The sequence below is a fragment of the Podarcis pityusensis genome, assembly GCF_964106645.2.
Source record: "Podarcis pityusensis genome assembly, chromosome: 8".
In the NCBI taxonomy this organism is placed as follows: Eukaryota; Metazoa; Chordata; class Lepidosauria; order Squamata; family Lacertidae; genus Podarcis; species Podarcis pityusensis.
The window spans coordinates 81,293,463-81,307,173 of record NC_138033.1 but is presented as its reverse complement, the minus strand read 5'-3'; the positions used below and the strand labels follow the sequence as shown (position 1 = coordinate 81,307,173).

General features: G+C 49.6%; 1 protein-coding gene across 1 annotated transcript in view; it reads left to right on the top strand.

Moving 5' to 3' along the window:
- Positions 1-12,602, top strand: part of USP48 (ubiquitin specific peptidase 48) — a 40,446-nt gene extending 27,844 nt beyond the window's left edge. The window contains exons 18-27 of the mRNA XM_081017655.1: positions 1,418-1,479; positions 1,801-1,911; positions 2,500-2,630; positions 5,046-5,152; positions 7,563-7,667; positions 8,304-8,459; positions 8,975-9,100; positions 10,167-10,215; positions 10,670-10,696; positions 10,819-12,602. Of these exons, the coding sequence (XP_080873781.1) occupies positions 1,418-1,479; positions 1,801-1,911; positions 2,500-2,630; positions 5,046-5,152; positions 7,563-7,667; positions 8,304-8,459; positions 8,975-9,100; positions 10,167-10,215; positions 10,670-10,696; positions 10,819-10,841 (897 nt within the window). The 3' untranslated portion in view covers positions 10,842-12,602. The remainder of the gene's footprint in view (positions 1-1,417; positions 1,480-1,800; positions 1,912-2,499; positions 2,631-5,045; positions 5,153-7,562; positions 7,668-8,303; positions 8,460-8,974; positions 9,101-10,166; positions 10,216-10,669; positions 10,697-10,818) is intronic.
- Positions 12,603-13,711: the final 1,109 nt, after the last annotated feature.

Here is a 13,711-nt window from a genome sequence, read left to right as displayed (position 1 = left end):
AGGGGCAGAGGTTGCTTATGGTTGCCTTCTTGTCAATATATGCATCTACACACATATATATGTTGTATGTAGACTGCTTAATCATCAAAAGCCTCTTAAGTGCTTTCACGATGGCGACTGGTAGATGATGGATTGTTTCCGTTGCTAGCCGTACTCAGAGCAGACACAGCAGCCCAGTCCTGTGGAACTCTCTGCCTCTAGAGATCCAGCGGGTGCCTTCTGCCTTCTGTGTCCACTTTTAAACGCCGGCTGAAACCACTTCTATCCTGCCAGGCCAATGCAGGCAATTAAGAAGTCATCCACAATGGTTAACTGAGTTCTGTTTCTTAACATGGCTTTTTATTGTATGGTTTTATGCTTTTTAGTGCTGTAAACCACCACCCCCACACAGTTAGACGCAGTGGTTTGCAAATATTTTTACAAATATATCTGGTTTAATGGACATGGCTCATGTTCATTAACTTCAGGGGGTCTACTGTGAGTAGGCCTTAGTTGAATACAACCCATAACAATACGACATTATTTAGGTTTATATAATTTGCCGGGTGGCTTGCAGATGACGCAAAACAATGCAGTTTGGAACCAAATAAAAACCACCTAAATCGACTTAAAAACTACATACCGTATAATATACAGGCATGCCCCAGTTACGTGCATCCTCTCGTGCGCAACTGCGTTTACATGCGCCACCATGAAATAAATTCTGTGTGCAGAGGCCAGGAACGTACCCCCACTTAAGTGGGGGGATGCGTGTATATGTCGGGTGCCACCTCTGTCTCTGGTGCCGAAGGGTTTTTTCCTGAGAGCTGCTTCTTGGCCGCATTGTAGAGATCCAGTCAGCAGCCTCCAAACCAGTTCTCCATTTCTGCGTCTGGGCAGTGGGGCCTGTGGTGAAGATCATTAATCCAGAGTTTGTGACTGTCCTTGAACATGCTGTCCTCTGAGCAAAGGAAGGCCTTAGGTTAAGTAGCTCGTCCCTAATATATTTTGGGCAGCAACTTCCATCAGCCCTGGCTGGCTTGATGGAAGTTGTAGCTGAGAACTCTTGGAAGGCTCCAGGGCAGGTAAGACTAGTCTAATTGAATGCCCAGGGGCGGCATCACTGCCTGCATGCATTCAGCCTCCCCTAAGTAAACCCACAAAACTAAACTACAGGTCGTGGTTACAAGTGATGGTTTACAGCCTCCTCAGGAAGCCTGATGAATGCTGCTTGGCTTTTTCTGAAAACTTTCCTCTGGGCAGTAACTTTTAACCAATGGTTTCGGGGGCAGAACTTTAAATCGGCAGGGGAAAGGCTGCTATTGGAAGCAGCCCTTGAAGTCTTCCTCTTTTCATGCCCTTCACATAATGTTCTGCAGGGGAACAAGGAACTCTCTGAAAGTCTGAATTTCACAAAAGTTGGCCAACTGTCTTTCAGGAGGTGGACGAGCTGTATGTCGTCTCAAAGTTCTTCGTGGAAGAATGGAGGAAATTTGTGAGGTGAGAAGGCGAAGGGAGAGTGAGTCTGGCTGCTGGACCAGCCAGGTGCCATTATGACTAGTGGGTGAAACAGCTTTTGTTTCATAGCCCCAGATCTCCCTTGCTAGTCCTTGAAAACAGGGGCCTTCTGCATGCAAACAGGGACTCTGCCACTGAGCTTATTAGAGCTGGAAGGCTTCTCTGCTTCCACCTAACACATTCTCCCTCTTTCTAGTCTAGTTAAAATAAATTGAAAGTAGCAACCCTACTTTCTTGCTTGTCAGAATGGCTTTTGCTATGCAATGCCTGCCATCTCTGCCTCTTCTTCTGACCTACAACCAGGCGGCCTACACGTTGCAGCCCCGTCTCCTCGGTCGGGAACCGGGATCTTCTGTGTCCACATGGTGGCCTGATGTTCACGTTTGCCTCCATGACCAAAGACGATTCTAAACTGTGAGTTGCTTCCGTTCAGTAGTTGCATCGTTTTCAGGTTTTTTTGGGGGGGGGGGATAAGGGTGCAGGCAGTGAGGTGGATTTGCATGGGTTGCAGTTCAGTGCACGGCTGCCAAGCATAGGAACTCAGGGAACTGCCATCTCTACCGAGTCAGATCCCTTGGCCTGTCTAGCTTGGTATTGTCTGCACTGGCAGGCAGGGTTATCCAGCGTCTGAGGCAGGGCCTTTCTTCCCTCAGCCCCTACATTCAGATGCTGCATGGAATAGAACCAGGGACCTGTGAGGCAGGTGCTCTGCTGCTGATCTTAAAAACAAAGCAAGTTTCTAGTCCTCAAGATTCTGAATAAATAGCAGGCAGCCACCTCTGGAATGAAGGCTCACGTGGGCAAGGAGCCTGCATTCATTCATTCAACCAACCAACCAACCAACCAACCAGGGTGGTGCTTGCTGAGGCTTTTCGAAAGCTCTTCTTTAACTGGGATCCCCTTCCCTGCTGCTTTCGATGCACGTGGTCTGGAGTGTTGCGGAAAGAGGGAGGCCGCCCCCCTCTTTCCAAGTAAGGCAGCATGTTCTGCTTCTTTGCACAGTATAGCTCTGATATGGCCCAGCGAGTGGGAGAAGATCCAAAAGCTGTTCGTGGTGGACTACGCCATTCGAGTCATCCGGAGGCAGCCCGCAGACGCCAGCCCCGAAGCACCGCTCTTCATCACTGAACCTGGTGAGTAAGCAAGCAAGTTTCCTCCGTCTCCCCCACCTCAAATAATAATAATAATAAAAAATCACTGGCTTGTGCAAACTCCACACTACGTTCTTCTCTTCCCACTCAGTTCTGGCATTCGCTTTTTCTGCAGGTGGCTGCACGCTCAGGTATTCCACTTTTATTTTTAGATGACCTGCAGACATGCCCGACTGCCTGGGCTGTGTTCCATGCTGAGGTTGTGCACAAGACTATTAACTTGCATTATGTGACCGTTGGGCCAAAAATTATTTCAGGCAGCTGCTGTGCTTCAGAGATGACGGCTTCTCCCACCCAACCCCTGTGCTTTGGAGATGGAACAAAGACTTTTTCGTAGAGCCAGAGTATATATATTTTTGCGGCTGGTTCCTATTTCACATATAAGCTGCAAGCGGGGGGGGGGGGGGTTTGTAAAATTTCTAGCGGCTTTAGAATTTTATTTTTTATAGCGATTTTTCATTAAGCTTTTGGTGTGACTAACAATACAAAAGACACCTTAAAATGCAAAAAAGTATAACTAAAAGCAAATTCAGAATCGATGAAATATAGGATGACAAGACGTTATAAAGGGATTTCTGCATGTACCCAAAACCCACTTCAGATTTGAACCAGGTATATTATAATATGCTAGTTTCCTGTTATTGCAGCTATTTCATTATTAGTTGTTTTTCTACTTACTTTATTACAGGAATCAAATGGTAATTAATAATATGAATATGAACTTATACAATACAGAATATACTGTATGCTGTAGGATTTTGGTATTGGTCTGTGTTGTAAGCCATATTGAGGTAGCATTATTATCAATTCACAATGTAGTGGAAGGTTTGCAGGCTATGAAGGACTTGCTCACAAATTTATTGACAGCTACACGAATTACGGTAGCTAGGAAGTGGAAGGGGCAAGCAGAATATAAAATGGAAGAATGGTATAAAGAGGTGTGGGATGTAGCTATTAATGATAAATTAGCATGTTCCATTAAGGTCAGACGAGAATACGCAGGAGAAATTATGGAAGGTGTTTGTAGAATTAGTACTGTTAAAACGGGAAGGTGTCAAACTATCACAAGAGGTGTTGAAATTTTGGGAGGTTGGACAGTTACAATGGAATGGTCTTGAAGGTGGGGTGCACATTTTTATTCTTATTTATTATGATAGTTACTTCATCAAAAGAAAAAAGAAATAAATACAGTCATACCTCAGGATGAATATGCTTCAGGAAAAGCATTTTTGGGTTGTGCTCCGCGGCAACCCGGAAGTAATGGAGCATGTTACTTCCCGGTTTCACCGCTCGTGCATGCGCAGACGCTCAAAATGATGTCATGCGTGTGTTACATTCGCTTCAGGATGCGAACGGGGCTCCAGAACGGATCCTGTTCACATCCAGAGGTACCACTGTAAAAAGAATGACAGTGGTACCTTGGGTTAAGTACTTAATTCGCTCCAGAGGTCCGTTCTTAACCTGAAACTGTTCTTAACCTGAGGTACCACTTTAGCTAATGGGGCCTCCCGCTGCCGCCGCGTGATTTCTGTTCTCATCCTGAGGTAAAGTTCTTAACCCAAGGTACTATTTCTGGGTTAGCGGAGTCTGTAACCTGAAGCATCTCTAACCTGAAGTGTATGTAACTCGAGGTACCACTGTACATGAAGAAGAAATGAAGATAACCTCTGAAAGATCTGTACTTTTTGTGTGTGTGTAAGTACCGTATTTTTCGCCCTATAGGACGCACTTTTTCCCCTTCAAAAATGAAGGGGAATTGTGTGTGCGTCCTATGGGGCGAATACAGGCTTTCGCTGAAGCCTGGAAAGCGAGAGGGGTCTGTGCGCACCGACCCCTCTCGGTCTCCAGGCTTCACGAAGCCCTGCGCAACCCTCTGGAGCCCGGCGCGAAGCCGCGCCAGGCTCCGGAGGGTCGCACAGAGCTGCCTGCACTCCCGGGCGGCGTGCAGCTCTGCGCAACCTTCGGGAGCCCGGCGCGGCTTCGTGCCGGGCTCCCGAGGGGCGCGCAGAGCTGCCTGCACTCCGAAGCCTGGGGTGCGCTGAAGAGCGCACCCGGGCTTCGCGCAGTTCTCTGCAAGCCTGGGGAGACCGGCACGGCTCCCTAGGCTTGCGGATAGCAGGCTGTTCTGGGTGCTGCGGTCGGGGGAAGCTCGGGCTTCCCCCGCGCCAGCCCCGTGCCTGGGGGGGAAATAATTTTTTTTCTTTATTTCCCCCCCCCCCAAAAAAACTAGGTGCATCCCATGGGGTGGTGCGTCCTATGGGGCGAAAAATACGGTAAATAAAGGCTTGTGGTTGTTCTTGGTTTAGTGACATTGCCCAAAGTGCTTGGTCTTTGTAGAAACAGACCCCGCTGGTAGTTCATCAGCCTTTCTCCTTTCTTTGCTCCCCAACCTTCCAGAGCTGTGCTCAGAATGCAGAGAAGGGCTCTTGTGCCAGCAGCAGAGGGACCTGAAAGAGTATGCCCAGGCCACCATCTACGTGCGGAAAGTGGTGGACAACAAAAAGGTAGAGAGGCTCTGTCCACCCCACCCCTGCGTATTCTCCTGTGTGCTCTCTTTCTCTGCTTCATGGTTCTGGCCTAATCCCTCCTTCCTTCTCTGGCCTTCATCGAATCATAGTTGGAAGGGACCACGATAATCCTCCAGTCCAACCCCCTGCAATGCAGGAATCTTTGCCCAATGTGGGGCTTGAACCACTGAACCTGAGATTAAGAGTCTCATGCTCTTCCAACTGGGATATCCCAACCTTCATTGAGTTCTCTGTTACAGCACAATCCTGTCGGGGCCACTGGCATAAGGACTTCAGGAACTTCTTAGGTGAAATGTTGGGGAGGGATTGTTGAGTTGCAATGGAACCTCCATGGCCAATGGCAATATATCTCTGAACAGCTGAGCAGGGGAGCAGGGGGAAGCAAACGAAAGGTGTTTGTCAAGCTTGTGTGCTTCCTTGGTTGGAGATGGAGTCTCAAGCCATAGGAACGTGGGAAGTTTTCTCTGGGGCCTTCTGCATGCAAAGCAGCTATTCCTCTCGTAAACAAAGCCAGATTTCTAGTCCTCATGGTTTTGAGTAAAGGGCTGGTTTGAACAGGAAATTTCCTTATACCTTACGCTGAGCCAGATCTTTGGGTTCATCTAGGTCAGCATTGCCTACACTGACTGGCAGCAATGACTCTCCAGGGTCTTTCCCAGCCTCGGTGGGAGATGCTGTCAGGGATTGAACCCGGGACACTGAGCCTCAGCCCTTCCCCAGCTTTATATGGTCCTGTGGGAACTTTGGGGAGCTGCTGAAAGATGCCTGCCCGCCTCAGGAATTCATGATGACTCTCCCCTCTTCTGACATATGTCCTGGTGTTTCCACCAAGGTGCTGGGAACCAGCTGATCACAGCAGAATATTAAGTCCTAGTGTGGGAAGGTCACAAGATCCTGTTGAGCAGGTTTCTGGAGAGGCTGCATGCAGGGTCCTCTTCCTCTGCAGCTGCTGCCGTTGCAAAAGTCTAAGGGCGGAGGGGTTTGTTTGTGTAGGGGAACAGAGCATGTTGAAGGGCAAACGGCATCACCTTGGCCAGCATAACAGAACGGCTGCAATCGGGCTGTTTCTTGCCAAGGGTCGCTCTTGGCAGGGAAGATCTGATCTAGGCTTCCGTGCTGTTTGTGTCCTGTATTTTTTACACCTAGGTAGCGGGGAGAGAATTGAAAGACAGCAACAGTGGATGCAATGGAGAGGAATAGCAAAGCAGTCAACTTGGGTAAACAGGCTGTTGCTAGAAGATCAGGTGTGCTTGTGGGCCTTTGGTGTTGCTAGATCTTATCTCAAAGCAAATCCCCAAAGCTGATTAGGCTTCGCATTTTGTAGTCAAATACATAAAAGGTAAAGGTACCCCTGACCATTAGCCCTGGGCGTGGATGACTCTGGGGTTGCGTGTTCATCTCGCTCTGTAGGCCGAGGGAGCCGGCGTACAGCTTCCGGGTCAAGTGGCCAGCATGACTAAGCCGCTTCCGGTGAACCAGAGCAGCGCACAGAAACTCCATTTACCTTCCCGCTCAAGCGGTACCTATTTACCGTATTTTTCGCCCTATAGGATGCACTGTCCCATAAGGCGCACCTAGTGTTTTTGGGGGGAAATAAAGGGAAAAAAATTGATTCCCCCCCAGGCGTGGGGCTGGGACGGGGGAAGCCTGAGCTTCCCCCGACCCCAGCCCCCAGAACAGGCAACTCTCCGCAAGCCGTGGGAGCCCGGCGCTGGACTCCCGCGCTTTGCGGTGAGCCGCGCGAAGCCTGGAGAGCGAGAGGGGTTGGTGCGCACTGACCCCTCTCGCTCTCCAGGCTTCAGCGAAAGCCTGCATTCGCCCCATAGGACGCACACACATTTCCCCTTCATTTTTGGAGGGGAAAAAGTGCGTCCTATAGGGCGAAAAATACGGTATCTACTTGCACTTTGACATGCTGTCGAACTGCTAGGTTGGCAGGAGCAGGGACCAAGCAACGGGAGCTCACCCCGTCATGGGGATTCAAACCGCCGACCTTCTGATCGGCAAGCCCCAGGCTCTGTGGTTTAGACCACAGCACAACCCGCGTCCCTTAGTCAAATCCTCTCTATTTCACACACACACACACACACACAGAGAGAGAGAGAGAGAGAGAGACAGACAGACAGACAGACAGACAGACAGACTCAAACATATACACAGATACACACAGAGATTTCTCCTTGCCCAATCTCGAGGGCAATCTCGAGAGACCAGCATCTACCAGCAGCCTTATGACGCAACTCTCATGTTTTTGAGCCTTCTGTGTCTGCGGTGAACTCCCGACAACCTCTGACTTCAGGTGCCTTTTCCTTTTTTCTAAAGGCGACTCACAGGTGTGCTGTTTTCCTTTCCTTTGTTTTCCCTCTGTGTCTGATGTCATGTCCAGGTCATGAAGGACGCCGCCCCAGAGCTGAACATGAGCAGCTCTGAGGCAGAGGAGGAGCGAGAGGAGGCCCGCCTGGAAGGGGAGCAGGATCCAGATTTTAACCAGGTATGTCCTTGGTCACCATTTTTTTGTTTTAAGATCATTTGTTTCTCCTCCTCCTCCTCCTGGGTCTCTGTGGATTGTGAACTCGCTCCTCATCTCTGCACCCTGGAACCGCTGAAAGCACGATTTGAGGCCAGACTTAAAAGCATGTGCTTAAACTGCGGAACTCTCTCCCACAGGAGGCAGGGATGACCACCATCTTGGGTGGCTTTAAAAGAGGATTGGCTCTGCCCTGCCTCCGCAGTCAGAAGCAGCAGTGCTTCTGAAGACCAGATGCTGGAAACCTGGGGAGGGGAGAGGGCTCTTTGCTTGGGTCCTGCTTCCCATAATGGGCACCTGGTTGGCCACACTGAGAACAGGAGGCTGGACTAGGTGGGTCCGCTTTGGCCCGATCCAGCTGCAGGACTCCTCAGTTCTTAAAAATGTGTGGCCAATTCCAGCTGGCTGAAGGTTCATGGGACTTGGAAGTCGGACAGAATCTCAAGGGCTACACGCAGGTTCCCCAGGTCTGGTATTGCAGTTCATTAGAGCCTCTTAGATAAGAACATGGGGGTGGGAGTAGGGATTTTGTTTGCTAAGTCAAGAAACAAACCTGCCGCTCTGGCAGTCGAGTCCAATGAGCTGCCTTCCTGCTTCCAGGCCAACAGCAACACGAAACGACAGAAAATGTCGCACCCAAACTACATAGTTTACCAAAAGCAGGGGATCCGCCGGAGCACGCGGCACAGGAAGGTGCGCGGGGAGAAAGCCCTCCTTGTGTCGGCGAACCAGACGTTGAAAGACCTGAAAATTCAGGTGAGGCGGACTTTGCCCTGAGCCCTGGAGGTGGCTTGCCTGAGTCCTGGCAGTCGGCGTGGGCGGGCCTCCTTCCTCCCCCAAAGCTATAGTTGGGAATCCGTAGAATCATAGAATTGTAGAGTTGGAAGTGACTTCCAAGGGATTGCAGCTAAAGCATCCCTGACAGATGGCCATCCAGGGGTAAAAGAGAAAGGGTGATGCTCACCTTGATGATTCTGATCACTCTTTTAAGACCTGTGATCTTATTTTAAGATATTGTATCCTTCTGTCCCGTCCCCCCCCCCCAACCACCTAAAGGAGAATATGGGGAGCAGAGGAGTGGCCCTTTGGCTGTGGGTTGGGGCTAAAAGGGACAAAGCGGAGGTGAGAGATCGGGGCAAGAGAGGGAGAGAAACGGAGGAAGCAGCATGCCTCAACTTTTTGCCATGAGGTGTCGTATTTCTTAAAAGCCATCTGTGTTTGTTTTGCCGCCCACAATGGTTGCGCTTCCTGCCCCTCATTTTGGCACACAGATCATGCACGCCTTCTCCGTTGCTCCTTTCGACCAGAACCTGTCGATCGATGGGGCAATACTCACCGACGACTCGGCGACGCTTGGCAGCCTCGGGGTCACTCCGGAGTCCGTTGTTTTATTAAAGGTAAGCCGGGAGAGTTGCTTGCCAGTAGGTGTGGCTCTCCTTCCACCAAGATATTTGTAGCAAGGCCAGTGGTTGTGTGCCGCAATGCAATCTGGCTCTCTCTGTGCCAAAAACTTCCAGCCTACCTACTTTTCACTAGGAGGTTCAGGGGCAGGGACCCATATCAATGGCTACTATCCACAATAGCAATGCTCTGTCTCAACTGCTGGAGTCAACAGTGCTTCAGAATATTAGTTAATTGGAATCACAGGAGGAGAGCGTTTCTGTTGCACTCGGGTTCTGCTTGTATGTTTCCCATTGAGGCATCTGGTCAGCCATTGTGAGAACAGGAGACAGGACAAAATGGGCTATTGGCTTGATCCAGCTGGGCTGTTTGTATGCTTTCATGTTGGCTGAGCAGGGGCTGATGGGATTTGTAGACCAACAACACTTCGGGGGTCACCAGTTACCCCTTCCTGCATTCATTCATCCATCCATCCCTGACTGGTCATAGTGTCCATCTGAGGCCTTATTTTGCCCTGGGTTCATATCCCCCCTCCCCCCGCAAAAAGGAAGCTAAGAACACACTACCTTAACTTGTCATCTCCCCCGCCCGCCCCGGTCTGTAACTCATTTGGATCTTTGGGCTGCCTTGATCTCCTTCAACTTCAAGGCAAAAAACAATGGTTGAAGAAGAGCCACTGGAAGTAAGTGCTGGTTTTGACTTCTAGGAGGAAAAGGTGGCTGGCTAGTGGTCAACTGCTGCGACTCCTGTTGACAGAGATAATTAAGTGGACCAGCCCCTTTCCTGGCTGAAGCTTTTGCAGACACCTTTATAAAAAGTCAGTAGGGATAAGCCACCCTAAAGCCCTCGTTGCCACAGCTGTGAACAGTTCAGGCCAGGTTCCCAAAAGGGGACGAACCGCCTTGTTTCTTTGTTTTTATTCTGGATCTGGAGTGTTTGGCCTGGAAATGTCGTCTGGTGACATGGAGCAGGAGGCCTTGTCTCTCTTTCGAAAGCACATCAGCCAAATTGGCTTAACAGGGCTCCTCTTCTCATGTCTCCCTTTTTCCCTTCTTCCGACAGGCAGATGAACCAATTGTGGACTATGCAGCAATAGATGATGTTATGCAAGGTAAGGAGAAGTTTGCACACACACGCTCCTCTGGAATAAGCCCTGCTTCTTCCCGTCCAGTCATTTTTACCTATTGGAGTGGGGAGGCAGGAGGTGGTAACGGGAGCAAAGGGTCCAGTCTGAGACTGACTCACATGGTTGTCAAGGGGTGGGAACGAGACCTTGGTCGTCCCCCCCCCCCCCCAAGTGTCAGGGAAAGCTGCCAAGACGACGTTATTGAAGCTTGTGGGGAGCTGTAGCTCGGTAGAGCATCTGCTTGGCATGTCGAAGTACCCAGCATTCAGTCGGCATCTCCAGTTGGGACTGGGAGCGTCTCTCTGCCTGAAAACCTGGAGAGCCACTGTAGGCAATATTGAACTAGAAGGGCCAGGGGTCTAACTGTACAAGGCAGCTTCCTCTGACCCTAACCTCCACACCTCAGAATGTACCTTGACCTCTTTGCTTTTCTTTGCAGTCTGCATGCCCGAAGAGGGATTTAAAGGTAGGCTTTGTTTTCTCTTCCCTCCAGCCTTATTTTTACCTGCCACCGTGTTTTGCTCTCTTCTAAGCTTTCTGCCCCCCGCCTTTCCAAATTCCCCCCTCCCCCTTCCATTTACTCTCCAGGTACCGGTCTCCTTGGACACTAATGTTTTTCGACAACCGCGCCAGCAGCAGAAGTAACTGGGGTGTAGGGAGATGAGTTTGGGCTCTGGCTGGGCATTCCAAGAAAGGTGGACTTCAAAAAGACCAGCCAGCCGCCCAGGCCCCCTTCCTGGAGGTGGGACTCCATTCTGAAGGGCCTTGGCCCCCTCACACACTTGCGCTGCAGGAGAGAGAGAGAGAGAGAAAGAGCTGTTCTTCAGAGGAGAGCTTCTGGCCTAGTACAACAGAGGTGGAGCGTTGAGCGGTTTCAAGGCTGCACCTCTCCGTTTCCCCCTGCAGAGGAAGAAGGGTCGGCTTCTCGCAGCATCAGGTCTCCCCCACCTCCCCTCCTGCGACCTTCATTTCTGGATCTGCTCTTTCAGCGAGGCAGGTGTTCGGCTTCCTGGCAGAGGTCTTTTGAGAACTTGCAGGATTTTCTGTTTCCAGTAGCCCTTGGCTTCCTCTGGCACTTCGTAGATATGTCCCCCAGGATTGAACAGCCTGCAAAATCCCTTTCTAAAAGCCTGAGGTTTGGGGTGGGTATGGGGAGAGAGGCACTTATTCAGCCTGTTATCAAAAAACAATGCCCTCCTGTTTTGTTTTGCTTTTGTTTAAGACTTCACTTCCAACATATTAAGATGGGCCCCTGATAATTAATCATAGTGAATTATTCTCGGGAATAACTTGAATTATTTTGGACCACTTTCTCTGGTGGAGGGAAGCCCTAGTTTTCAGCCCTGCCAGATTGACCCAGTCGCCCAGGAGCTCAAGTGAGACTTTGGTGCGGGTGGAGGCAGAGTCTCCCCGCCCCCCGCCCCTTGCCTGCCTTTTTCTTTGGGGTGGGGAGGAATGCACAAACGCTTCCTTAGACCTTCTGACACATATCCAAAAGAGCTTTGAAAAATGATGTCCTGCACAACCGTTGGGGGGAGCTTTAGCCTTTCAAAAGGGTGTGACAAGTTCATTTTCCCTTTTGTAACAGAGAGCTGTAAAATTGGTGGTCCTACTATACTATCTCAATTTGCTGTTCCGGGGAAGGCAGGAGAGGGAGCCTGCGAAATTGGCGAGGTTTTCCAGCTGGGGCTATGGGAGTGGGGGGCGTTGAGGTTCGTTCTGGGTCCCTGGGTCTTTCTTTTTAAAGAGGCGAAACGTGGCGCTGAACAATCTTATTCTTTCCCAAGGTAAAGAGTTAACAGTAATAATTCAGTCTGCCGTTGTGAGTGCTTTATAGAGCAGCCTGCCTTTCTCTCCATCTCCATCTCCTCCTCCTTCCTTTCAGAAGCCAGGCCCAGAAGTGGTCTTAATTGTTCTAGATGGAAAGCAGTGATGCATGGACATCTAGCCCCTGGGAGTTCTGATATTTTTATTTTCCATTTACTTCCCCCACCACCTACCCCCCCCTTCCAGGTTTCGTAATATTTCCTTGATGGGGGGCGGGGCAGAGTGTGTCTTAATTCACAAGGAAGACCGATCGACCATGCTGTGCTTGTATATATGTGTGCATACTGAGTGAGAGAGAGAGAGAGAGAGATGGAGACTGACACACGAGTGATGCCTAAATTGTACCAAACCACCATTTCTGCCGGTCGCAGCTGAGCAGGGGAAATGGGCTCAAGCCTCACTCCTCATGCTTGGGACCCTCTTCTTCATCCACACTTGCAAAATGTTTTTGGACTAGTTTTCAGAGCCTTATTAAAAGTGTGTCCACATGGTCAGTCTTACCTTATTTGTACTGTATTGCATATAAAACGTGTGTGTTTTTTTCACTTGCCTGCTCAGGTATTTTCTTTTCCCCCTGCACTTTTATAGATTCCTTATCAACCAGTCATGACAACTTCTTTCTGTTTTTCTTTTAAAATTGAGGTTTAAGAGCCACACACACACACACACACACACACACACACACACTGTTGATTGTCATCAACCCTTATGCTGGCTTGACTCGTATCTCACGTGAAGACCCACCGGTGAAGCTTAAGGCATTGAAGCTACAACTTCCCTGCTTGTTTTCTCCCCGTTGTCATGAAGTGCATTTATTCCCCCTCACACACACACAAATTTATGAGGTAGCCTCAGGCATTGCTCACTGACAGAATTTAGCACACTGAAGTTTTGGTTTTGTTAACTTTGGAATAAAAATCGCAAAGCCTAGTAGTGAGTTAAGTGTGAGCTGCCTTCTCCAAGAAACTGCAGGCTAGCTTTTCGAAATAGTATATTGTTCAGAAAAGCGCACCCGAAATGGTCAAGGGAAGGGGGCGACACCCCTATGCGGAAAGGTTGCAACATTTTGGACCTTTTAGTTTAGAGAAAAGACGAGTAAGAGGCAACATGATAGAAGTTTATAAAATTAGAGAGAGTAGATAAGAGCTTTTCTCCCTCTCTCATAACACTAGAATTCATGGACATCCAACAGAGCTGAATATTGAAGGATTCAGGACAGATAAAAGAAAGTAACTGTTCATGCAGTGTAAACTATGGAACTCCCTGCCACGGGAAGTAGTGATGGCCACCAACCTAGATGACTTTAATGGCTATGCTCTCTCTGTGGTTGGAGACAGCGATGCTTCTGAATACCACTTGCTGGAAACCACAGAAGAGGAGCAGGCTCTTGCGCTCAGGTCCTGCGTACGGGGTTCTCTCCATTGGGGTATCTGGTCAGCCGCTGTGATAAGATGATGCTGGACTAGATGGGCCACTTGCCTGATCCAGCTGCCTCTATTATATGTCCCTGTATATCTATGATACCACCAAGACTGCGTTGCAAATACAGTGGTGCCCCGCAAGACGAAAAACTCGCTAGACAAAAGAGTTTTCCGTTTTTTGAGTCGTTCCGCAAGACGAATTTCCCTATGGGCTTGCTTCGCAAGACGAAACG